Source organism: Salvelinus alpinus, chromosome 31 (assembly GCF_045679555.1).
Source record: "Salvelinus alpinus chromosome 31, SLU_Salpinus.1, whole genome shotgun sequence".
NCBI classification, from domain to species: Eukaryota; Metazoa; Chordata; class Actinopteri; order Salmoniformes; family Salmonidae; genus Salvelinus; species Salvelinus alpinus.
Window position 1 is genome coordinate 29,664,370 of NC_092116.1, and position 27,787 is coordinate 29,692,156.

Genomic DNA, 27,787 nt, shown 5'->3' on the forward strand with positions numbered 1-27,787 from the left:
GGGTTGTGTGTGTGTGTTCTGGGGTTGTGTGTGTGTGTTCCGGGGTTGTGTGCGTGTGTTCCGGGGTTGTGTGTGTGTGTGTTCCGGGGTTGTGTGTGTGTGTTCCGGGGTTGTGTGTGTGTGTGTTCCGGGGTTGTGTGTGTGTGTTTCCGGGGTTGTGTGCGTGTGTGTTCCGGGGTTGTGTGCGTGTGTTCCGGGGTTGTGTGTGTGTGTTCCGGGGTTGTGTGTGTGTGTGTTCCGGGGTTGTGTGTGTGTGTTCTGGGGTTGTGTGTGTGTGTTCCGGGGTTGTGTGTGTTCCGGGGTTGTGTGTGTGTGTTCCGGGGTTGTGTGTGTGTGTTCCGGGGTTGTGTGTGTGTGTGTGTGTGTGTGTGTGTGTGTGTGTGTGTGTGTGTGTGTGTGTGTGTGTGTGTGTGTGTGTGTGTGTGTGTGTGTGTGTGTGTGTGTGTGTGTGTGTGTGTGTGTGTGTGTGTGTGTGTGTGTGTGTGTGTGTGTGTGTGTGTGTGTGTGTGTGTGTGTGTGTGTGTGATTTAGTGTGAGGACTGGAGAGCAGGAGAGAGGGTTGTGTTTAGTGTGTGTGTATAAATCTCAGACACTCAGTAGAATGAGAAGTTTGTGGCTGATGCATCCCAGTAATGAAAACACACCTCTCTCACTTCCTGTTTCTAACACACTAAATCAAACAGTATAATAACACTTCCTGTTTCTAACACACTAAATCAAACAGTATAAAAACACTTTCTGTCTTTTATTTATTTTCTGTCTTTCTCTCGTTCACTGAGGGCATTCTAACACACTAAATCATGCAGGTCTACCGAGTGGCACAGTGGTCTAAGGCACTGCATCTCAGTGCTAGAGGCGCCACTACAGACCCTGGTTCAATTCCAGGCTGTATCACAGCCAGCTGTGATTGGGAGTCCCATAGGGCAGCGCACAATTGGCCCAGCATCGGCGGGGTTAGGCCGTCATTGAAAATAAAAATTTGTTTTTAACTGACTTGTCTAGTTAAATAAAGGTATTTAAAAAAATAATAATGTTAATAAACATTATAATACACTTTCTATCTTTTATTTATTTCCTGTCTTTTTCCCCTTCTATTATTTATTAACTTTTATTCCTGTCTTTTCTATCTCTACCTCACGTTCTCTGTCTGTGTCTCTATTCTCCCTCCTTGCCATCTCTATCATGTAAGTATAGGTGTTTGATGCTTGTAGGTATATTTTGTGTCGTGGCTGTTTGGCATGCTGCCACGGCGACGGGGGTCATGATGTCATTAGCTGGAACAAGAGGACAAATCAGGAGAACAAGAACTTTAACCGATCCTCTGGAACCCAGTCATAAACAACTGGAGAGGAGAGGAGAGGGAGAGGGGAAATGAGGAGAAGGGGGAGAGGGAGAGGGAGGAGAGGAGGAAGTGGATAGGAGAAGGGGGAGGGAGAAAAAAAGAGAAGAGAAGAGAGGAGGAGAAGGGGGAGAGGTAGAGGGAGAGGAGGAGAAGAGGGGGAGAGGAGTGATGGAGAGATGGAGAAGAGAGAGATGGAGGAGAGAGAAAGATATGGTGAAAGAGAGAGAGATATGGTGATAGAAACAGACAGACAGAGAGACAGAGAGAGATAGTGTGTATATATAATATATGTGATAGTGTGTATATATAATATATGTGATTGTGTATATATATAATATATGTGATCATGTGTGATAGTGTGTATATATAATATGTGTGATAGTGTATATGTAATATGTGTGATAGTGGATATATAATATATGTGATCATGTGTGATAGTGTGTATATATAATATGTGTGACAGTGTGTGATAGTGTATATATAATTTGTGTGATACTGTAATATATAATATGTGTGGTAGCGTGTGATAGTGTAAATATAATATATGTGATAGTGTATATATAATATATGTGATAGTGTAAATATAATATATGTGATAGTGTATATATATGTGATAGTGTATATATAATATACATGATAGTGTATATATAATATATGTGATAGTGTATATATATATGTGATAGTGTATATATAATAGATGTGATAGTGTATATAGATGTGATAATGTATATATAATATATGTGATAGTGTATATATATAATAGATGTGATAGTGTATATATATGTGATAGTGTATATATAATATACATGATAGTGTATATATAATATATGTGATAGTGTATATATAGTTGATAGTGTATATATATAATAGATGTGATAGTGTATATAGATGTGATAATGTATATATAATATATGTGATAGTGTATATATAGTTGATAGTGTATATATATAATAGATGTGATAGTGTATATAGATGTGATAGTGTATATATAATATATGTGATAGTGTATATATAATAGATGTGATAATGTATATATAATATATGTGATAGTGTATATATAGTTGATAGTGTATATATATAATATATGTGATAGTGTATATATAATAGATGTGATAGTGTGTATATAATATATGTGATAGTGTGTATATATATGTGATAATGTATATATAATATATGTGATAGTGTATATATATGTGATAGTGTATATATAATATATGTGATAGTGTATATATATATATATATGTGATAGTGTATATATAATATATGTGATAGTGTATATACAGTGTGGAGAACAAGTATTTGATACACTGCCGATTTTGCAGGTTTTCCTACTTACAAAGCATGTAGAGGTCTGTCATTTTTATCATAGGTACACTTCAACTGTGAGAGACGGAATCTAAAACAAAAATCCCGAAAATCACATTGTATGATTTTTAAGTAATTCATTAGCATTTTATTGCAAGACATAAGTATTTGATACATCAGAAAAGCAGAACTTAATATTTGGTACTGAATCCTTTGTTTGCAATTACAGAGATCATACGTTTCCTGTAGTTCTTGACCAGGTTTGCACACACTGCAGCAGGGATTTTGGCCCACTCCTCCATACAGACCTTCTCCAGATCCTTCAGGTTTCGGGGCTGTCGCTGGGCAATACGGACTTTCAGCTCCCTCCAAAGATTTTCTATTGGGTTCAGGTCTGGAGACTGGCTAGGCCACTCCAGGACCTTGAGATACTTCTTACGGAGCCACTCCTTAGTTGCCCTGGCTGTGTGTTTCGGGTCGTTGTCATGCTGGAAGACCCAGCCACGACCCATCATCAATGCTCTTACTGAGGGAAGGAGGTTGTTGGCTAAGATCTCGCAATACATGGCCCCATCCATCCTCCCCTCAATACGGTGCAGTCGTCCTGTCCCCTTTGCAGAAAAGCATCCCCAAAGAATGATGTTTCCACCTCCATGCTTCACGGTTGGGATGGTGTTCTTGGGGTTGTACTCATCCTTCTTCTTCCTCCAAACACGGCGAGTGGAGTTTAGACCAAAAAGCTCTATTTTTGAATCATCAGACCACATGACCTTCTCCCATTCCTCCTCTGGATCATCCAGATGGTCATTGGCAAACTTCAGACGGGCCTGGACATGCGCCTGCTTGAGCAGGGGGACCTTGTGTGCGCTGCAGGATTTTAATCCATGACGGCGTAGTGTGTTACTAATGGTTTTCTTTGAGACTGTGGTCCCAGCTCTCTTCAGGTCATTGACCAGGTCCTGCCGTGTAGTTCTGGGCTGATCCCTCACCTTCCTCATGATCATTGATGCCCCACGAGGTGAGATCTTGCATGGAGCCCCAGACCGAGGGTGATTGACCATCATCTTGAACTTCTTCTATTTTCTTCTATTTTCTAATAATTGCGCCAACAGTTGTTGCCTTCTCACCAAGCTGCTTGCCTATTGTCCTGTAGCCCATCCCAGCCTTGTGCAGGTCTACAATTTTATCCTTGATGTCCTTACACAGCTCTCTGGTCTTGGCCATTGTGGAGAGGTTGGAGTCTGTTTGATTGAGTGTGTGGACAGGTGTCTTTTATACAGGTAACGAGTTCAAACAGGTGCAGTTAATACAGGTAATGAGTGGAGAACAGGAGGGCTTCTTAAAGAAAAACTAACAGGTCTGTGAGAGCCGGAATTCTTACTGGTTGGTAGGTGATCAAATACTTATGTCATGCAATAAAATGCAAATGAATTACTTAAAAATCATACAATGTGATTTTCTGGATTTTTGTTTTAGATTCCGTCTCTCACAGTTGAAGTGTACCTATGATAAAAATTACAGACCTCTACATGCTTTGTAAGTAGGAAAACCTGCAAAATCGGCAGTGTATCAAATACTTGTTCTCCCCACTGTATATATGTGATAGTGTATATATATATGTGATAGTGTGTATATATATGTGATAGTGTATATATATATGTGATAGTGTATATATATATGTGATAGTGTATATATATATATGTGATAGTGTATATATAATATATGTGATAGTGTATATATATGTGATAGTGTATATATATGTGATAGTGTATATATAATATATGTGATAGTGTATATATATATGTGATAGTGTATATATATGTGATAGTGTATATATAATATATGTGATAGTGTATATATATATGTGATAGTGTATATATATATGTGATAGTGTATATATATATGTGATAGTGTATATATAATATATGTGATAGTGTATATATATGTGATAGTGTATATATATGTGATAGTGTATATATAATATATGTGATAGTGTATATATATATGTGATAGTGTATATATATGTGATAGTGTATATATAATATATGTGATAGTGTATATATATATGTGATAGTGTATATATATATGTGATAGTGTATATATAACAAACCCCCACAGCCAGGGTCAGTCAGTAAATTATCAGTAGTGTGAACATCCAGCACTGAGACAGACCTCTAACCCTCAAGATGACCGCTAGTCATAACTACACAGCAGATGTGTGTGTGTGTGTGTGTGTGTGTGTGTGTGTGTGTGTGTGTGTGTGTGTGTGTGTGTGTGTGTGTGTGTGTGTGTGTGTGTGTGTGTGTGTGTGTGTGTTTAATCTTTTCAGTTGTTGCTGTGGTTATATTAGGGATTGTATGGTTTTAATGGTGATTTTATGGTTTCCATGGTGATTTTATGGTTTTAATTGTGATTTTATGGTTTTAATGGTGATTTTATGGTTTTAATTGAGATGTTATGGTTTTAATGGGGATTTTTCTCTGTCAGATTAATAGTGTCACTAAAGTCACCTTCTCTCCTCCTCCTTTTCCCTCCTCTCTCCTCCTCCTCCTTCTCCTACTCCTCTCTCCTCCTCCTTTTCCCTCCTCCTCTCGCTCTTCTTTTCCTCCTTATACCCCGTCTCTCTCGCTCTCTCTCTCTCTCTCTTCTTCTCTGTCTCTCCTCCTCATCTCTGTCTCTCTCTCTTCCTCTCTGTCTTCAGGAAGATAATCGAGGTGAAGATTATTGATGATGAGCTTTATGAGAAGAACAAGACCTTCACAATGGAGCTGGGGGAACCGCTACTTCTGGATGCTGGCCAAAAACACGGTGTGTGAGTGTATGTGTGTGACTGTGTGAGTGTGTGTGTGTGTGTGTGTGACTGTGTGTGTGTGTGTGTGTGTGTGTGTGTGTGTGTGTGTGTGTGTGTGTGTGTGTGTGTGACTGTGTGTGTGTGTGACTGTGTGTGTGTGCCTGCGTCCATATGTCTGTCTGTCTGTGTGTCTGTATTTGTGTGTGTGTGTGTGTGTGTGTGTGTGTGTTGTCGAGAAGCTGCTTAAGTACCAGCCCCTTGTGGCACACTTGGACAGCCTTGGGTGTACAGTAGGTGCAAGCTGGTGGCACTGATATTTGGCAGTCTCAGCCATGTACACAGATTGCGGGCCTGAAAAAAAAAACTAGGGCAAAGAAATTGGCTACCAGCTGCTCTGTTTCAGCTGTCGTGGGCAGCCTCGCTGTTTGGAGAAGGAGGTACTGCTCTGTTTCAGCTGTCGTGGGCAGCCTCGCTGTTTGGAGAAGGAGGTGCTTTACGTACCCTTGAGGGCCGTGCAAACAGGGACCTTTGAAATGTTTGGATCCTTTGATTGGTGGATTCAAATAAAGTAGTGAAAATGTGTGTCTGTTGACGTGTTTAACTATTCTTGTGGGGAGAAGTCCCCAATAGTAAACAAACAAACATTTGACCAACTGGGGACCTTTTGTTGGTTTATGAGAACCGCTAGGTCAAATGGTCAAATGCTATTTCTAGGCGGTTTAGGGTTAAGGTTAGGGTTAGAATTAGTTTTAGGGTTAGGAGGCAGGGTTAGTTTTAGGGTTAGCATTAGGCTATAACTAGTTAAGCCAATATGTCTAAGATACAAGGAATAAGATTATATGCATAACGTTAGCTAGCGAGCTAGCCAGCTAACAATAGCTAGCTAACAGTACGCTTTAACTTGAAGTGAGACCACTTTCTGTCAAAATTAGAAACATGTCATATCTAAAAATGTAGCTAGCTAGACTATCTGACCCGTATACATCATGGATGGGCACGTCTCCTGTCGGATGCCACGGTTGCCCTTTAGTTTGAAGATGGAATCCGGAGACAGGTGTTTTCTCCATCTCTTTCGCTGTCATACTCTAATTCCACTGATTTCAAAACTCGGTCCTCCAGAAAGTGGAGAGCATACACGTAATGTTAGCTAGCTAACAGTACACTTTAACTTGATATTAGGTTTATGCAGTTTTACTACACAATAAAATTAAAAAAAAGCTGCGTTAGACAGGATTACCTAGACATACTGACCAGCTCAAATAGACAGAAGCGTGCTATATGGCAGACCAATCCAGACTCATATCTCGGCATGTCCAGCCCACTCATTATCTTAGACAATCATGGCTAACGGAAAGGTTTCTGTCTTTTTCTGAGCTAAACCAACTGGGCTTGTAATTTAACCATTTTATTTGTATTTACAGATGATATACATGTTTGTTATTAAGGCAAATTAAAGTTCACATGTTCCAGAAGGTATTTCTGCCAAAAAACGCATTTTGATTAAAAAAGTTTACGTTCAAACGGCTCTCCTGTGTAGTAGTGACCCGCGACATACGCCTAGTTTCCTGAAACAGGTCACATATGACTGAAATGATATGTAGTGTTGAGATATTTTGTTTGACATACTGCTTAGCTTGTGTCTGGAGGCTAATGATAACCCTCAGCAGTGCCAAGTGTTGTGTTAGCGTAGCTTGTGTCTAGGCGCTATTGATAACAGGTTGGTGTGATTTAATTATGCAGCGATAGTGATGCTAGCTAGTGAACGCATACACATACTCGCTTGAGCACGCACGCACGCACACACACACACACGTGACCTGTCAGTCATTTCCCCGTTTCCTAGGAGACTCCAATGAGAACAAGCCGACGGATGACGAGGTGGCCAAGATGGGCTGTCCCAGTCTGGGAGAAAACACACGGATAGAGGTGGTCATCGAGGAGTCGTACGAGTTCAAGGTACCTGTGTGTCTGTGTTCATTTGAGTCCTCTTTTAGTTTGTTTTAGGCACTTGTTTTAGCACTTGTTTCGTACATTTGTTTTGGGCATTTGTTTTGTGCATTTGTTTTATACATTTGTCTTGGGTCTATACTGGCGAACATAAAAACAAAGTTTAAGAAAAAAGTTGTAAAAAATATATATATATCCATCTCAAAATGTGCATCGGCCAATTAAAATCATCGACGTAGTTGCACGTGATAAATGCAGGATTTCTTACAGGAAATCATCACTGCCACCTTGTCAGGTTAGCATAAGGCTAAATGTGCCAGGTTATGTAATGGGAACAGCTAACGTAGCATTTTATTACTTGTAAACTTAAACTTTTTCTAATGTTGGCAAGACCTTTTTGTGTTTTATCTTCAGACAGCTTTTAGAATGTTTTGTGTATTCATTTTGTGTATCATTTGTGTGTGTGTGTGTGTGTGTGTGTAGTGTGGGGTGAATACACTTATGAGAAGAGCTAAGAAGGTATAGTCTCTCTTTCAGTCTCTGTATTAATAATATGCTTGTGTGTTTCTGTACGCGAGTGCATGGGGGTGTGTGGTGTGTAAAACCTCTTTAATAAGCACATTTAAAAACGACTAACTTATTTCTCACTGTATTGACTAAATAAGCTGAATCATAACTTGAGATCAACTCAGACCTAGACTCAATCAGATCGAGCGCTAACCGGCAATAGCAGATGTTCGGATGGTGTCGGAGTTGGAGCTGTCAAATCGGTGAGCAGCTCCAGATCGTTGTCACGAAGCCGCACCCCGCCCCACTCTTATTAAACGTTCAAAACTAGAAGGTGGAGGCTATATAACACGTTATTACGCTCAAATTGAAAAAAATCCTTAAACTAAATAATGAGGATTTCTATCAGCCTAATGGAGGTGTAGATCACACGCCAGTGTTAGAGCTTGTGAAACAAGGCTGCATGGGATTTCTCTTAATGCGACTTAATGCAGCCAATGGCAGTCTCCTCTGGATCTGGTGACATCAGGATATAGCTTGGATTGTTTGTACATAAATTAATATTTGTCGGTTTGAGAAAAAAAACGCTTTACTAATTAAATGACTTATTATTATTATTATTGTCTGCTTTAGGTGTAATTCCAGGAGCCGCTTGTGGATTTGACAGCTCTGACGCATCTCCACCTCCGACACCCTCAAAACAACCACTATGCCGATGTTGGCTAAAGCCGATCTGATTGAATCAAACCCTCCGTTGTTTTTGTTTGTTGTTGCTGTAAATCCTTACCTTTAAGATCCACGAGCATGAGCGCTCTATTCAATCTGGATGGCTAGAAGCGCTACAGATTGCAAGCGTTTCACTACACCCCGCGATAACCTCTGCTAAACACGTGTATGTGACCAATAACCTTTGATTTGATTGTCTGATAGAAATGTAAAGGTCATTTCTGATGGAGCCGACACATGGCGTTTACCGTAAATACAGTCTCCACTAATGCAGGGAACATTACCATTGAATTGCAGATTGCGTAGAGCCCTGAATCAGGCATTGATGTCAATGACGGATTTTCTCCAAGATTTCTCTAATCTCAAGTTAAGATTTAGCCGTGTGTGTGATTGTGTATTAACTGACTGTGTTTGTGTGTGTGTGTGTGTGTGTGGGGGGGTCTCTATTGTGTGTGTGTGTGTGTGTGTGTGTGTGGGTCTCTATTGTGTCTGTGTGTGTGTGTGTGTGTGTGTGTGTGGGGGGGGGGGGTGTGTGTGTGTGTGTGTGTGTGTGTGTGTGTGTGTGTGTGTGTGTGTGTGTGTGTGTGTGTGTGTGTGTGTGTGTGTGTGTGTGTGTGTGTGTGTGTGTGTGTGTGTGTGTGTGTGTGTGTGTAGAACACAGTAGATAAGCTGATCAAGAAGACTAATCTAGCGTTGGTGGTGGGAAGCTGCAGCTGGAGGGAGCAGTTTGTCTCGGCCGTAACCGTCAGCGCAGGTACCTACCTTACTTCCTCTCTGCGTGATGTCACATCCTGTTCACGTCATTTCACTTTCTGTCTTCAGAATTCATATCGTACCGACTGAACAGAATTAGAACCCAAACTCTCTGGTTCTCCCTGCCCCCCTCCCCTTTCCCCCTGCATCTATCCCATTTCTCTCTCTCGCTCTCTCCCCTTTCCCCCTGCATCTATCCCATTTCTCTCACGCTCTCTCCCCTTTCCCCCTGCATCTATCCCCTTTTCTCTCTCTCGCTCTCCCTCAATTCGATTCAATTTAAATTCAAGGGGCTTTATTGGCATAGGAAACATATGTTAACATTGCCAAAGCAAGTGAAACAGTTAATATTAGACACACAAAAGAGTTATTTAAATAGAGTAAGACTCCATCTCTTTCTCTCCAGGTGATGATGATGATGAGGAGAGTGGTGAAGAGCGTCTCCCATCCTGTTTTGACTACATCATGCACTTTCTCACCGTCTTCTGGAAAGTTCTGTTTGCCTTTGTCCCTCCGACAGAGTACTGGAATGGCTGGGCCTGCTTCATCGTCTCCATCAGTCTCATCGGTAGGTAACCCTAACCCCTAACCCCTGACCCCTGACCCTACAGAGTACTGGAATGGCTGCGCTGTTCATCTCCCCTAATAGGCAACATGAAATTCATGTGTAACCAGGGATTGGTCAACTCAGCTTGAAATACCACTATCCGCGTCATCAACCTGCTAGCTAAGACGTTGTCAAGCGGGATGGTAACGTGTGGCGAAGCAAACGATTAAAGGTTGATTACCAGTGTGGGCTGGCGAGGAAGGAATCTTACTGTCTGTCGTAATGTGTTTTTTGTGTACCTGCTAGGAGTTCTGACGGCTGTAACAGGAGACCTGGCCTCTGCCTTTGGCTGTACTGTGGGTCTGAAGGACTCTGTCACTGCCGTGGTGTTTGTAGCACTAGGGACCTCTGTACCAGGTAGGTTACACACACAAACACACACACAGCCCCCCCCCCCCCCCCACAAACACAGCCCCCCCCCACCACACACACAGCCCCCCCCCACACACAGCCCCCCCCCACACACACAGCCCCCCCCCCACACACACAGCCCCCCCCCACACACACAGCCCCCCCCCCACACACACAGCCCCCCCCCACACACACAGCCCCCCCCCACACACACAGCCCCCCCCCCACACACACACTTTCTCTCCTCTTTTCTCTCCTTCTCTGTTCTCTCTGTTTGTCCTAATTGTGTAATCATGATGATGTAATGACATTTTAAACTGTAACCTTCGTGCCTCGGTACCCAGGTGTGTGTTGTGGGCTGTAGGTGTGACAGAGTACGCGTGCAGAATTATGACCCCCTTAGAGGGGTTTGTAGGTGTGACAGAGTACGCGTGCAGAATTATGACCCCCCTTAGAGGGGCTGTAGGTGTGACAGAGTACACGTGCAGAATTATGACCCCCTTAGAGGGGTTTGTAGGTGTGACAGAGTACGCGTGCAGAATTATGACCCCCCTTAGAGGGGCTGTAGGTGTGACAGAGTACGCGTGCAGAATTATGACCCCCCCTTAGAGGGGTTTGTAGGTGTGACAGAGTACACGTGCAGAATTATGACCCCTTAGAGGGGTTTGTAGGTGTGACAGAGTACGCGTGCAGAATTATGACCCCCCTTAGAGGGGCTGTAGGTGTGACAGAGTACGCGTGCAGAATTATGACCCCCCTTAGAGGGGTTTGTAGGTGTGACAGAGTACACGTGCAGAATTATGACCCCCCTTAGAGGGGTTTGTAGGTGTGACAGAGTACGCGTGCAGAATTATGACCCCCCTTAGAGGGGTTTGTAGGTGTGACAGAGTACGCGTGCAGAATTATGACCCCCCTTAGAGGGGTTTGTAGGTGTGACAGAGTACACGTGCAGAATTATGACCCCTTAGAGGGGCTTGTAGGTGTGACAGAGTACGCGTGCAGAATTATGACCCCTTAGAGGGGCTGTAGGTGTGACAGAGTACGCGTGCAGAATTATGACCCCCTTAGAGGGGCTTGTAGGTGTGACAGAGTACGCGTGCAGAATTATGACCCCCCTTAGAGGGGCTGTAGGTGTGACAGAGTACGCGTGCAGAATTATGACCCCCCTTAGAGGGGCTGTAGGTGTGACAGAGTACGAGTGCAGAATTATGACCCCCTTAGAGGGGCTGTAGGTGTGACAGAGTACGCGTGCAGAATTATGACCCCCTTAGAGGGGTTTGTAGGTGTGACAGAGTACGCGTGCAGAATTATGACCCCCCTTAGAGGGGCTGTAGGTGTGACAGAGTACGCGTGCAGAATTATGACCCCTTAGAGGGGTTTGTAGGTGTGACAGAGTATGCGTGCAGAATTATGACCCCTTAGAGGGGCTGTAGGTGTGACAGAGTACGCGTGCAGAATTATGACCCCCCTTAGAGGGGTTTTGTAGGTGTGACAGAGTACGCGTGCAGAATTATGACCCCCCTTAGAGGGGCTGTAGGTGTGACAGAGTACGCGTGCAGAATTATGACCCCCCTTAGAGGGGCTGTAGGTGTGAAAGAGTACGCGTGCAGAATTATGACCCCCTTAGAGGGGTTTGTAGGTGTGACAGAGTACGCGTGCAGAATTTTGACCCCCTTAGAGGGGTTTGTAGGTGTGTCTCTCCTCTCACCTGCCTTATTTAATCTTGTCTTCTCTCTACCTCTTTTTCATCCATTTGCCTCTGCCCACTTTTCTTCACCATCTATCTTTCTTTCCTCTCTTTCCTCCCCCCCTCCCTCCCCCCTTCTCCCATCCTTCCCCCTCCCCCTCTCTCTTCCCTTTTTTCTTTCTGCTATTTCTTCTCTCTCATCTCCTCCCTCCTTCCCATCTTCTTCCCCCCTCCCTCTCTCTTCTCTTTCTGCAATTTCTTCTCTTCTCCCTCTCCACCATTACCCAGACACCTTTGCCAGTAAGGTGGCCGCCATCCAGGACCAGTACGCCGACGCTTCCATCGGCAACGTAACCGGTAGCAACGCCGTGAACGTCTTCCTTGGGATCGGAGTGGCGTGGACCATCGCCGCCGTGTTCTGGCGTTCCAAAGGCCAGGTGTTTCGCGTCGACCCGGGCTCGCTGGCGTTCTCCGTCACGCTCTTCACGGTGATGGCGTGCATATGCGTGATGATCCTCCTCTACCGACGGCGAGCGTCAGTGGCAGGCGGGGAGCTGGGAGGGCCGAGGACTACCAAGATCATCACGTCACTGGTCTTCTTATTCATGTGGCTGATCTATATATTACTGTCATCACTGGAGGCATACTGCCACATGCCTGGGTTCTAGAGAGAGAGAGAGAGATGGAGGGGTGAGGGAAGGATGGAGGGGTGAGTTGGGGGAGACAGAGAGGAGGAATAGACACAGGGAGGGAACAAAAGGAAACCCACCCGCAAAAAAAACGGTTGAATCAACATTGTTTCCACGACAACAACAAAGATTAAGCGTAACGACGTTTAATCAACGTGGGAAACTGATTGGATTTGCAACTTAAATCCAATGTCGTGGGGACATTTTTGTTGTTGAACTCAGCCAAATGTAAATGAAAAGTAGTTGAATTGACGTCTGCGACAGTGGGGAGGGAGGCAGAGTGGACATGTTGGAAAGAACTAACATGGACATGGGGATGAGGGACAGACAGAAAGATAAACCTACAGTGCAACAACTCTCCCTTTTCCCCATCTAACAATAGATTCAGTACTCTCCCTTTCCCCCATCTAACACTAGAGTCAGTACTCTCCCTTTCCCCCATCTAACAATAGAGTCAGTACTCTCCCTTTTCCCCATCTAACAATAGAGTCAGTATTCTCCCTTTCCCCATCTAACAATATAGTCAGTACTCTCCCTTTCCCCATCTAACAATAGAGTCAGTACTCTCCCTTTCCCCCATCTAACAATATAGTCAGTACTCTCCCTTTCCCCATCTAACAATAGAGTCAGTATTCTCCCTTTCCCCATCTAACAATAGAGTCAGTACTCTCCCTTTCCTCATCTAACAATAGAGTCAGTATTCTCCCTTTCCCCATCTAACAATATAGTCAGTACTCTCCCTTTCCCCATCTAACAATAGAGTCAGTACTCTCCCTTTCCCCCATCTAACAATATAGTCAGTACTCTCCCTTTCCCCATCTAACAATAGAGTCAGTATTCTCCCTTTCCCCATCTAACAATAGTCAGTACTCTCCCTTTCCTCATCTAACAATATAGTCAGTACTCTCCCTTTCCCCATCTAACAATAGAGTCAGTACTCTCCCTTTCCCCCATCTAACAATATAGTCAGTACTCTCCCTTTCCCCATCTAACAATAGAGTCAGTATTCTCCCTTTCCCCATCTAACAATAGAGTCAGTACTCTCCCTTTCCTCATCTAACAATAGAGTCAGTATTCTCCCTTTCCCCATCTAACAATAGAGTCAGTATTCTCCCTTTCCCCCATCTAACACTAGAGTCAGTACTCTCCCTTTCCCCATCTAACAATAGAGTCAGTACTCTCCCTTTCCCCATCTAACACTAGAGTCAGTATTCTCCCTTTCCCCATCTAACAATATAGTCAGTACTCTCCCTTTCCCCATCTAACAATAGAGTCAGTACTCTCCCTTTCCCCCATCTAACAATATAGTCAGTACTCTCCCTTTCCCCATCTAACAATAGAGTCAGTATTCTCCCTTTCCCCATCTAACAATAGAGTCAGTATTCTCCCTTTCCCCATCTAACACTAGAGTCAGTACTCTCCCTTTCCCCCATCTAACACTAGAGTCAGTACTCTCCCTTTCCCCATCTAACAATAGAGTCAGTATTCTCCCTTTCCCCATCTAACACTAGAGTCAGTACTCTCCCTTTCCCCCATCTAACACTAGAGTCAGTACTCTCCCTTTCCCCCATCTAACACTAGAGTCAGTACTCTCCCTTTCCCCATCTAACAATAGAGTCAGTATTCTCCCTTTCCCCATCTAACAATAGAGTCAGTACTCTCCCTTTCCCCATCTAACAATATAGTCAGTACTCTCCCTTTCCCCATCTAACACTAGAGTCAGTACTCTCCCTTTCCCCATCTAACAATAGAGTCAGTATTCTCCCTTTCCCCATCTAACAATAGAGTCAGTATTCTCCCTTTCCCCATCTAACAATAGAGTCAGTACTCTCCCTTTCCCCATCTAACAATAGAGTCAGTACTCTCCCTTTCCCCATCTAACAATAGAGTCAGTATTCTCCCTTTCCCCATCTAACAATAGAGTCAGTACTCTCCCTTTCCCCATCTAACAATATAGTCAGTATTCCCCCTTTCCCCATCTAACAATAGTCAGTACTCTCCCTTTCCCCCATCTAACAATAGAGTCAGTACTCTCCCTTTCCCCATCTAACACTAGAGTCAGTACTCTCCCTTTCCCCATCTAACACTAGAGTCAGTATTCCCCCTTTCCCCATCTAACAATAGTCAGTACTCTCCCTTTCCCCATCTAACAATAGAGTCAGTACTCTCCCTTTCCCCCATCTAACAATAGAGTCAGTATTCTCCCTTTCCCCATCTAACAATAGAGTCAGTATTCTCCCTTTCCCCATCTAACAATAGAGTCAGTACTCTCCCTTTCCCCATCTAACAATAGAGTCAGTACTCTCCCTTTCCCCATCTAACAATATAGTCAGTATTCCCCCTTTCCCCATCTAACAATAGTCAGTACTCTCCCTTTCCCCCATCTAACAATAGAGTCAGTACTCTCCCTTTCCCCATCTAACACTAGAGTCAGTACTCTCCCTTTCCCCATCTAACACTAGAGTCAGTATTCCCCCTTTCCCCATCTAACAATAGTCAGTACTCTCCCTTTCCCCATCTAACAATAGAGTCAGTACTCTCCCTTTCCCCCATCTAACACTAGAGTCAGTACTCTCCCTTTCCCCATCTAACAATAGAGTCAGTATTCTCCCTTTCCCCATCTAACAATAGAGTCAGTATTCTCCCTTTCCCCATCTAACAATAGAGTCAGTATTCTCCCTTTCCCCATCTAACAATAGAGTCAGTATTCTCCCTTTCCCCATCTAACAATAGAGTCAGTATTCTCCCTTTCCCCATCTAACACTAGAGTCAGTACTCTCCCTTTCCCCATCTAACACTAGAGTCAGTACTCTCCCTTTCCCCATCTAACACTAGAGTCAGTACTCTCCCTTTCCCCATCTCAGTGAAAGCCTCTAAAATCCCCTGCTGTCGTCCTTACTTGTCCAACAGGTAAAGGTTATATCAGACACTTCAACCCTTTCTACCCCCCGCTTTACGACTCTCCTCCTTTTTCTCTTTCCCTCCCTCGCTCGCTCCGCCCAGCCTTATTCTCCAATAGACTGTAAACGTCTTAATATTGTCTTAAAGTGATAGGCTAGTAGAGGACGTTAGACCACACCTCTTTCCCCGCCACCCTCGCTCCTGTTGAGCCAATCCCAAGTCACCTTGATCCCTAAGGAAGACCTTGCCCCTCCCACTTTTCGACGGTGTAGTGTGTAGATGTTGTTATTTTGCGAAATTGTAAAGAAAATAATGAAAATGATGATTATAATGAAGAAATGGCACAGTATGTTAAAAACATTGGAATTGAGAGAAGATGATTTTAAAAGACTATAATTGATTATGAAAGAACTGTACGTAATAATAATTGGACTTTGCAATAAAGAAAATGTTGAATATGAAATATATTAAAATACTTAAAAAATATATATACTATTGTTGGATATAAAAGAAACAAGATTAAACTAGCCTGTTAGTAGAAAATGTGACCAACTAGCCCACCGACTAGTGACATTTTGTCTTTTCAAATATTGCGTGGTATTGATTTTGAACCCAGGCTACCAATGTCTACTAGTCCGGCTGACCAGTGCCAAAAAATCCTTCAATTCCATCCCTGGTTCCAACCATTACGATCAAGCAGGAAATGACGTAATGCCCAAACAGGATATCAGGTAAACGGAAACAGAAAGGAGCGTGGACCAAACTGACAAACTTAATTTGGACCAATGAAATTTGAGGATAATCATGACGATGATGATGATTGATCTATTGTTTCTAACTGTGTATCGTATAAGAGACATTTCCGATGTTTGTCTTAAAAAATAAACAAACAAAGAAACTATGGGTTTTATGCTGAATACAGACATGTATAAGGCTGGTGTAAAGACTATGGACCATGCCCTCTTGGTTTCAGTCTCAATGAGAGGAGACCATAGAGTTGGATAGAGGGCGCACTGGAAAATATATAGTAGATGAGCTCTCTAGTGCAACTCTATGGAGCACACAGTTCTCTCCTTCCTCCCAAAGTGTGCACTTGTTCACTTTCCTTCACTGATTTGAATATAAATGTCTGGTATAGGAAATATGGTATGAAATGCCTACACCGATCCAATGATTTTAGATTTTCGGAAGTAGTGAACGAGTGTACACTTCAGGAGGAAGGATATATTATTGGGATGCACCCATCCTCTCTATCTGTTGTACAGCTATTAAACTAAACCAAGGACCAACCAACCAACTAACTAACTATGTTGTCATGCTAATACAACCACACTGTGACACAACACACAGTCAGTCCCCTGAATATTAAATCCCAGCTCCGTCCTCTGAATATGACGTCACAGCTCAGTCAGTCCCTTGAATATGACATCACAGCGTAGTCCGTCCCTGAATATGACATCACAGCGTAGTCCGTCCCTGACTATGACATCACAGCGTAGTCCGTCCCTGAATATGACATCACAGCGTAGTCCATCCCTGAATATGACATCACAGCTCAGTCTGTCCTTTGAAAATTCTAGCTAATAAGGTGTTACAAAGATCAGTGTTAACATAGTATGGGGAATTTAATGGGGAAATATTTCATAAAATATCTGACGACTACCAACATTCCTTGCCAAGGTTAGAAACGTTGAGACTAAGGTTCAATCAGATCATGGTTAACCGGCGATAGCCGACACCCGCATAGCTGATGTCTTCGCGGTGTCGGAGGTGTAACTGTGGTGTCGGAGGTGTAACTGTGGTGTCGGAGGTGTAACTGTGGTGTCGGAGGTGTAACTGTGGTGTCGGAGGTGTAACTGCGGTGTTGGAGGTGTAACTGCGGTGTCGGAGGTGTAACTGCGGTGTCGGAGGTGTAACTGCGGTGTCGGAGGTGTAACTGCGGTGTCGGAGGTGTAACTGCGGTGTCGGAGGTGTAACTGTGGTGTCGGAGGTGTAACTGTGGTGTCGGAGGTGTAACTGTGGTGTCGGAGGTGTAACTGAGGTGTCGGAGGTGTAACTGAGGTGTCGGAGGTGTAACTGAGGTGTCGGAGGTGTAACTGTGGTGTCGGAGGTGTAACTGTGGTGTCGGAGGTGTAACTGTGGTGTCGGAGGTGTAACTGTGGTGTCGGAGGTGTAACTGTGGTGTCGGAGGTGTAACTGTGGTGTCGGAGGTGTAACTGTGGTGTCGGAGGTGTAACTGTGGTGTCGGAAGTGTAACTGCGGTGTCGGAGGTGTAACTGCGTTGTCGGAGGTGTAACTGCGGTGTCGGAGGTGTAACTGCGTTGTCGGAGGTGTAACAGCGTTGTCGGAGGTGTAACTGTGGTGTCGGAGGTGTAACTGAGGTGTCGGAGGTGTAACTGTGGTGTCGGAAGTGTAACTGCGGTGTCGGAGGTGTAACTGCGTTGTCGGAGGTGTAACTGCGGTGTCGGAGGTGTGACTGCGTTGTCGGAGGTGTAACTGCGTTGTCGGAGGTGTAACTGCGGTGTCGGAGGTGTAACTGCGTTGTCGGAGGTGTAACTGCGGTGTCGGAGGTGTAACTGCGGTGTCGGGGGTGTAACTGCGGTGTCGGAGGTGCAACTGCGGTGTCGGAGGTGCAACTGTGGTGTCGGAGGTGTAACTGTGGTTTCGGAGGTGTAACTGTGGTGTCGGAGGTGTAACTGTGGTGTCGGAGGTGTAACTGCGTTGTCGGAGGTGTAACTGCGGTGTCGGAGGTGCAACTGCGGTGTCGGCGATGTAACTGCGGTGTCGGAATGTAACTGCGGTGTCGGAATGTAACTGCGTTGTCGGAATGTAACTGCGTTGTCGGAATGTAACTGCGTTGTCGGAGGTGTAACTGTGGTGTCGGAGGTGTGACTGCGTTGTCGGAGGTGTAACTGCGGTGTCGGAGGTGTAACTGCGGTGTCGGAGGTGTGACTGCGTTGTCGGAGGTGTAACTGCGGTGTCGGAGGTGTAACTGCGTTGTCGGAGGTGTAACTGCGTTGTCGGAGGTGTAACTGCGTTGTCGGAGGTGTAACTGCGTTGTCGGAGGTGTAACTGCGTTGGAGCTTTCAAATCGGTGAGTAGCTGCTCTTGTTCATTGTCACCCGTCCCACTCGAGTTAGAAGTTCAGAACAAGAAAATGTAGAAATGACGCTCAGCCTAACGACGCTCAGCCTAGCGACGCTCAGCCTAGCGACGCTCAGCCTAACGACGCTCAGCCTAACGACGCTCAGCCTAGCGACGCTCAGCCTAACGACGCTCAGCCTAACGACGCTCAGCCTAACGACGCTCCGCCTAACGACGCTCCGCCTAACGACGCTCAGCCTAACCACGCTCAGCCTAACCACGCTCAGCCTAACCACGCTCAGCCTAACGACGCTCAGCCTAACGACGCTCAGCCTAACAACGCTCAGCCTAACAACGCTCAGCCTAATCACGCTCAGCCTAACGACGCTCAGCCTAACAACGCTCAGCCTAACAACGCTCAGCCTAACAACGCTCAGCCTAACAACGCTCAGCCTAACCACGCTCAGCCTAATCGAGGTGTATATTACATCTCACATTCCAGTGTTTGAACTTGAAAAAAAGCCTGCATGGGATTTGTCTTAATGCGACTCTGTGTAGCCAATGGCAACGTACCCTTCAGGTATAATCCAACGTACCCTTCAAGGTATAATCCTGGGAGCCGCTTGTGGATGTGATGTGACAGCTCTAACACAGTTCCACCTGACAGAGTTAAAACAACCGCTGTGTGGATGTGATGTGACAGCTCTAACACAGTTCCACCTCTGACAGAGTTAAAACAACCGCTGTGTGGATGTGATGTGACAGCTCTAACACAGTTCCACCTCTGACAGAGTTAAAACAACCGCTGTGTGGATGTGACAGCTCTAACACAGTTCCACCTCTGACAGAGTTAAAACAACCGCTGTGTGGATTTGATTGAATAGAACCCTTAAGGTGGAACCATGAGTGTATTGTGTTGGTTTTGTATTGTTTTGTAGCTGTGCTGTAATGTTTTGTAGCTGTGTTGTATTTTGGGACCCTCATATCAAGTCAACTGACATTGTTTTAACAGTCTGGATGTTTAAAAAGAGATGCTACTTAGATCTTCTGTAGTAGACCAGACCAGACCAGACCAACTCAGCCCAGACCAGACCAGCTCAGCTCAGCCCAGACCAACTCAGCTTAGATCAGCCCAGACCAGCTCAGCCCAGCTCAGCCCAGCTTAGATCAGCTCAGCCCAGACCAGCCCAGACCAACTCAGTCCAGCCCAGACCAACTCAGCCCAGCCCAGTCCAACTCAGCCCAGCTTAGCTCAGCCCAGCTCAGATCAGCTCAGCCCAGATCAGACCAGCTCAGCAAAGGCCTGCTCAGACCAGAGCAGCCCAGCACATCCGCAGAGAACCAGGTTTGGGGGAATCAATTCCAGTTCCATGTCAGGAGTTGAAAAGTTACATTTATTCTCCATGATAATAACTTTGTTCAGTTCTACATTTGGAATGTCAAAACAGATTCTGGTTGTAAGGAAGGAGACAGAGAGACAGGGATACAGAGAGACAGGGATACAGAGAGACAAATAGACAGGGAGACAGAGAGAGAGAGAGAGAGAGAGAGAGAGAGAGAGAGACAGAGAGAGAGACAGGAGACAGAGAGACAGACAGAGAGACAGACAGAGAGACAGGAGACAGAGAGACAGAGAGAGAGACAGAGAGATAGAGAGACAGAGAGAGAGAGAGAACATAATGGGTTGGTGATGAAACAGAGATACGAGTTGAGACAGAGACAGATGTATCTCTACATTTCACTATAAAAATAATCTTAAGCGTTTCTGAGCAGCGTGTGTGTCTGTGTGTGTTTGGGTGTGGGTTTGAGTGTCTGTGTGTGTCTGTGTGTGTCTGTGTTTTTGTGTCTGTGTCTGTGTGTCTGTGTGTTTGTGTCTGTGTATGTGTGTGTCTGTGTGTTTGTGTGTGTATGTGTGTGTCTGTGTGTCTGTGTCTGTCTGTGTCTGTGTGTGTCTGTGTGTTTGTGTGTCTGTGTGTTTGTGTCTGTGTGTGTCTGTGTGTGTCTGTGTCTGTGTGTCTGTGTGTCTGTGTGTGTGTGTGTGTCTGTGTGTGTCTGTGTGTGTCTGTGTGTTTGTGTGTCTGTGTGTTTGTTTCTGTGTGTTTGTGTGTCTGTGTGTGTATGTGTGTGTCTGTGTGTCTGTCTGTGTGTGTCTGTGTGTGTCTGTGTGTGTGTGTGTGTGTCTGTGTGTGTGTCTGTGTGTGTCTGTGTGTGTCTGTGTGTGTCTGTGTGTGTCTGTGTGTAGAAATGGAGAGAACGTGCGTAGATAATATTTTTAGTCCCTTTTGTTGCTTAGCAACGATCTCAGAGAGCTATTGTCTCCTTATCACTCTGTCTGTTGTTGGTTCGGGAGTGTGTGTGTGTGTGTGTGTGTTTGTGTGTGTGAGCCTGTCTGTCAGTGTGTGTGTGTGTGTGTGTGTGTGTGTGTGTGTGTGTGTGTGTGTGTGTGTGTGTGTGTGTGTGTGTGTGTTTGCGAGCCTGTCTGTCAGTGGCTGTGAGTACATGTGTGTGTGTGTGTGTGTGTGTGTGTGTGTGTGTGTGTGTGTGTGTGTGTGTGTGTGTGTGTGTGTGTGTGTGTGTGTGTGAGCCTGTCTGTGAGTACGTGTGTGTGTGATGTCTTTGTATGTGGCGTCGCTGTGGAGCACTCTACTCCCACGGAAACACACACTCACGCAAACTCACACACACACACTCACGCAAACACACACTCACTCACGCAAACTCACACACACACACTCACGCAAATACACACACTCACGCAAACACACACTCACTCAAACTCACGCAAACACACACCCACGCAAACACACACACACACACACACACTCACACTCACACACACTCACACTCACACAGACCTGTGGAAAGGATTATCAACCTAACTGGATCAGAATGTGGAGTTAGACTTTAGCACATCCGGACAGTTAATAGTACACTCACCGGACAGTTTATTAGGTACACCACCCCGTTCACAAAAATGGATGGCTCCTACAGACAGTGAGTCACGTGGCCGTGGCTCGCTATGTAAATCAGGCAGACAGGCATCGAGACATTCAGTTACTGTTGGATTGGACGTTAGAATGGGTGGATGGATGGCTCCTACAGACAGTGAGTCACGTGGCCGTGGCTCGCTATGTAAATCAGGCAGACAGGCATCGAGACATTCAGTTACTGTTGGATTGGACGTTAGAATGGGTGGATGGATGGCTCCTACAGACAGTGAGTCACGTGGCCGTGGCTCGCTATGTAAATCAGGCAGACAGGCATCGAGACATTCAGTTACTGTTGGATTGGACGTTAGAATGGGTGGATGGATGGCTCCTACAGACAGTGAGTCACGTGGCCGTGGCTCGCTATGTAAAGCAGGCAGACAGGCATCGAGACATTCAGTTACTGTTGGATTGGACGTTAGAATGGGTGGACCGGTGACCTAAACGTCTCTGAGCGTGGTATAGGGCGCCTGATCCAGTGTCTCAGAAACGGCCTCCTGGGCTTTTCACGCACCACAGTGTCTTTACAGAGATGGTGCAACAAACTAACATCCAGTCAGCAGCGTTCCTGTGGGTGAAAACATCTTGTTGATGAGAGAGGTCAAAGGTGAATGGAACAAACTAACATCCAGTCAGCAGTGTTCCTGTGGGTGAAAACATCTTGTTGATGAGAGAGGTCAAAGGTGAATGGAACAAACTAACAGGAAGTCAGCAGTGTTCCTGTGGGTGAAAACATCTTGTTGATGAGAGAGGTCAAAGGTGAATAGAACAAACTAACATCCAGTCAGCAGTGTTCCTGTGGGTGAAAACATCTTGTTGATGAGAGAGGTCAAAATAGAATGGAACAAACTAACATCCAGTCAGCAGTGTTCCTGTGGGTGAAAACATCTTGTTGATGAGAGAGGTCAAAGGAGAATGGAACAAACTAACAGGAAGTCCACAAAACAGACACATAACGGGGCAGAACAACAGTAGTGTGCAGAACGGCATCTCGGGACGCACAACTCATCGGTCCTTGTCATGGACGGGCTGTTGCAGCAGACCACCAGACCGGGTTCCACTGATATCAGATAGAAACCATAAGAAGCGGCTCCAGTCGCCATCACCAACACTGGACAACTGAGGAGTGGAAAAACATGGCCTGGTCCGATGGATCCCGGTTCCTGTTGGTCATGCTGATGGCAGTAAGGATTTGGGCCCCTGGTGTTAGGAGTACAACGGGGGTCCGACCCGGTACTAGATGGGTGTACATCTGTGTGTGCCTGCATGTGTGTGTATCTGTGTGTGTGTGTGTCTGCGTATGCATGTGTGTGTGTCTGCGTGTGTGTCTGTGTGTGAGTGTGTCTGCGTGTGTGTATGCATGTGTGTGTGATTGCGTGAATGTGTGTATGTATTCGTGTGTGTCTGTGTGTGTGTCAGTATGTAATAGATACCTGGCGTTGGGCCCAATCCCAGGAAGTAGTGTCTGGGAGTCACTGACCCTCTGTCTGACAAGCAGTAGACACACACACACACACACACACACACACACACACACACACACACACACACACACACACACACACACACACACACACACACACACACACACACACACACACACACACACACACACACACACACACACACACACACACACACACACACACACACACACAAATACATATACATACACACACACACACACAAATACATATACACACACACGCTCACAGACAGACAGACACACTTTTACACACTTACAGTACAATACACTTACTCACACACTCAATCATGAACTGGGTTGGGCTGTTTTTGTTAGTAAGGGATTATTTTTTAATAAATCTATACTGTTAGGTAACAGTATCCCAGCTTTGTTTTTGTTTGTTTGTTAGTTTATTTTCATTGTATTTTTTGTTGTTGTTTGAGTATTAGTCTGTTGTTAGTTTTTTGTCTGTGTCTGTGTTTGCCCTTATCAGTAAGCCCATTCCCTTTGTGTGTGTGTGTGTGTGTGTATGCCCAGTTATGTAAAGTACTTAAGTAAAAATAAAACGTGAAAGTACTATTTAAGTACTACTTTGGGGTATCTATACTTTACTTTACTACTTATACAACTTCTACTTCACTACATTCCTAAAGAAAATAGTGTACTTTTTTACTCCATACATTATTCCTGACACCCATTTTGAATGCTTAGCAGGACAGGAAAATGGTCCAATTCACACACTAAACAGAGAACATCCCTGGTCATCCCTACTGCCTCTGATCTGACGGACTCACTAAACAGAGAACATCCCTGGTCATCCCTACTGCCTCTGATCTGGAGGACTCACTAAACAGAGAACATCCCTGGTCATCCCTACTGCCTCTGATCTGACTCACTAAACAGAGAACATCCCTGGTCATCCCTACTGCCTCTGATCTGACTCACTAAACAGAGAACATCCCTGGTCATCCCTACTGCCTCTGATCTAGTGGACTCACTAAACAGAGAACATCCCTGGTCATCCCTACTGCCTCTGATCTGACTCACTAAACACACACGCTTCATTTGTAAATGATATCTTAGTGTTAGAGTGTGTCCCTGGCTATACGTACATTTTAAAAAACACAAAATGGTGCCGTTTGGTTTCCTTAATATAAGGTATTTTAAATTATTTATACTTTTACTTTTGATATAGGTATATTTAAAACCAAATACTTTAAGACTTTTACTCAAATAGTATATAAGTGGGTGACTTTCACTTTTTTCTTGAGTCATTTTCTATTAAAGTATCTTTACTTTGACTCAAGTATGACAATTAGGTACTTTTCCCACCTGTGATGATATAGACAGTACATGTATAGCATCACGCCACTGTGTATGCCCCCTACCAGTCACATGTCAGTCTTTCTTTCTACTGATTGGTTCCCCTCCCTTATCTCGTTGCTTTGCGACTCCTTGGTTCTGTTTGTGTTGATCCGTTAGTTTATATATTCCTTTTCTTTAAAAAATACTTCACAAAAGTGATATGGATTTATGGATGTTTCATTCTAATATTAAAAAAAAAATGTAATAAAAAAAAATAGATGTTATTATTCCTTTTATTTGGATTGAAGAAGTTCCTGTGGACTTTATGTTATTTAAGGTGTTAAGACAAGAGAGAACTACAGAGAACAAAACAGCATTAAGAAACTACATCTGGACTGTGTGCATATCTTTGTCTATTACTGTGTGTGTGTGTGTGTGTGTGTGTGTGTGTGTGTGTGTGTGTGTGTGTGTGTGTGTGTGTGTGTGTGTGTGTGTGTGTGTGTGTGTGTGTGTGTGTGTGTGTGTGTGTGTGTGTGTGTCTTCCATAATTCCATTTTGTGACTACAGACGTACTTTTCAGGAAACAAGGTCAAAGCGTTGTTCAGAAAGACCAAACATTTGTCTTTATTTTTCTCCAAGCTGAATTAAAACTTTGTTTGAGGTACCAACTCAACAGACGACTCGTGTGTTATTATTTCAATGATTCTATCACATCTACTGAACAGCATAGAGAGAGAGAGAGAGGAGAGTGTGAGAGAGAGAGGGAGAGAAAGAAAGAGAGAGAGAGAAAGAAAGAGAGACAGAGAGAGGAGAGAGAGAGAGAGTGAGAGACAGAAAGAGAGAGAGAGAGAGAGAGAGAAAGAGAGAGAGAGAGAGAGAAAGAGAGACAGAGAGAGAGAGAGAGAGGAGAGTGAGAGACAGAAAGAGAGAGAGAGTGATAGACAGAAAGAGAGAGAGAGAGAGAGAGAGAGAGGAGAGACAGAGAGAGAGAGAGTGAGAGACAGAAAGAGAGAGAGAGAGAGTGAGACAGAAAGAGAGAGAGAGAGAGAGATACAGAAAGAGAGAGAGAGAGATACAGAAAGAGAGAGAGAGAGAGAGAGAGAGAGAGAGGCTGAGTGAACATTTTTCTTAAGTTTAAAATGTTTATTGTTTTCATTTCAACCAGACAAACCCTGATAAATAAATAAACTAATAAATAAATAAACGTTCAAATAATGATCTTCATAATCAAAACTTTCATCTGTCAACTACCCCTTGACGATAGCCTGACAACAGGAGCGTGACTGACAGACAGCTGCTATTCCCACGGCAACCGCAGGTAACTATGGTAGCGAGACACCTCCGCTGAAGAGGAACGGAAGGAAAGAACGAAGCAGAAGAGAAAACAGTCCCGCGGGGAAGAGGGAAGAAAGAGGAGAGAGAAAATAAGTTGAGGAAAGTGCTTATGGGTAGACACTAACTTCTGCACTACTCTGTAAAACATCCCACAACACTAAATAGATATCACCTTCTACTGTTACTAGGGGTTACTGTACAAGAGCCATAAGTTGCGTCCCAAATGGCAACCGATTCCCTATATAGTGCAATACTTTTGCCAAAGCCTATAGGCCATGGTTAAAAGAAGTACACTACACGGTATAGGGAATGGACTGCCATTTGGATGAAACCAAGAGCCCCACTCTGAATTAAGCACCTTTTAGTGAAGGTTTATATATCTATATATATACACAGTGCATTCAGAAAGTATTCAGACCCCTTGACTTTTTCCATATTTTGTTACGTTACAGCCTTATTCTAAAATTGATAAACAAAAAATGACCTCATCAATCTACACAAAATACCACGTAATTCCAAAGCAAAAACAGTTTTTTAGATTTTTTTGCAAATGTATAAAAAATAAATAAATGAAATATCACATTTACATTTGTATTCAGACTCTTTACTCAGTACTTTGTTGAAGCACCTTTGGCAGCAATTACAGCCTTGAGTCTTCTTGGGTATGACACTACAAGCTTGGCACACCTGTATTTGGCGGAGTTTCGCCCATTCTTCTCTGCAGATCCTCTCAAGCTCTGTCAGGTTGGATGGGGAGCGTCGCTGCACAGCTATTTTCAGGTCTCTCCAGAGATGTTCGATCGGGTTCAAGTCTGGGCTCTGGCTCTGTCACTGGCTCTGTCACTCAAGGACATTCAGAGACTTGTCCCAAAGCCACTCCTGCGTTGTCTTGGCTGTGTGCTGAGGGTCGTTATCCTGTTGAAAGGTGAACCTTCACCTGTTGAAAGGTGAACCTTCTCAGGACCTCAGGTTTTCATCAAGGATCTCTCTGTATTTTGCTCTGTTCTTCTTTCCCTCGATCCTGACTAGTCTCCCAGTCCCTGCCACTGAAAAACATCCCCACAGCATGATGCTGCCACCACCATGCTTCACCGTAGGGATGGTGCCAGGTTTCCTCCAGATGTGACGCTTGGCATTCAGGCCAAAGAGGTCAATTTTCGTTTCATTAGACCAGAGAATCTTGTTTTTCATGGTCTGAGTCCATTAGGTGTCTTTTGACAAACTCCAAGCGGGCTGTCATGTGCCTTTTACTGAGGAGTGGCTTCCGTCTGGCCACTCTACCATAAAGGCCTGATTGGTGAAGTGCTGCAGAGATGGTTGTCCTTCTGGAAGGTTCTCCCATCTCCACAGAGGAACTCTGGAGCTCTGTCAGACTGACCATCGTGTTCTTGGTCATCTCCCTGACCAAGGCCCTTCTCCCCCGATTTCTCAGTTTGGCCGGGCGGCCAGCTCTAGGAAGAGTCTTGGTGGTTCCAAACTTCTTCCATTTAAGAATGATGGAGGCCACTGTGTTCTTGGGGACCTTCAATGATGCAGAAATGTCTTGGTATCCTTCCCCAGATCTGTGCCTTGACACAATCCTGTCTCAGAGCTCTACGGACAATTCCTTCGACCTCACGGCATGGTTTTTGCTCTGACATGCACTGTCAACTGTGGGTCCTTATATAGACAGGTGTGTTTCCAAATCATGTCCAATCATTTTAATTTACCACATCTCAAGGATGATCAACAGAAACAGGATGCACCTGAGCTCAATCTTGAGTCTCATAGCAAAGGGTCTGATTACTTACGTAAATAAGGTATCTGTTTTTAATAGATGTGCAAATAAAAATGAAACATTTTGCTTTGTCATTATGAGGTATTGTGTGTAGAGTGATGAGTGAAAAAAACAATTGAATCAGTTTTAGAATAAGGCTGTAATGTAACAAAATGTGGAAAAAGTCAAGGGGTAGCTAACACTGTAGATATAGATAACAGCACTGTAGATATAGCTAACATAACACTG

General features: G+C 44.4%; 1 protein-coding gene across 1 annotated transcript in view; it reads left to right on the forward strand.

Annotated features, from left to right (window-relative positions):
• Positions 1-25,120, forward strand: part of LOC139561428 (sodium/calcium exchanger 1-like) — a 104,221-nt gene extending 79,101 nt beyond the window's left edge. Inside the window, exons 10-15 of the mRNA XM_071378506.1 lie at positions 5,349-5,455; positions 7,282-7,394; positions 9,273-9,372; positions 9,778-9,939; positions 10,225-10,335; positions 12,305-25,120. Of these exons, the coding sequence (XP_071234607.1) occupies positions 5,349-5,455; positions 7,282-7,394; positions 9,273-9,372; positions 9,778-9,939; positions 10,225-10,335; positions 12,305-12,684 (973 nt within the window). The 3' untranslated portion in view covers positions 12,685-25,120. The remainder of the gene's footprint in view (positions 1-5,348; positions 5,456-7,281; positions 7,395-9,272; positions 9,373-9,777; positions 9,940-10,224; positions 10,336-12,304) is intronic.
• Positions 25,121-27,787: the final 2,667 nt, after the last annotated feature.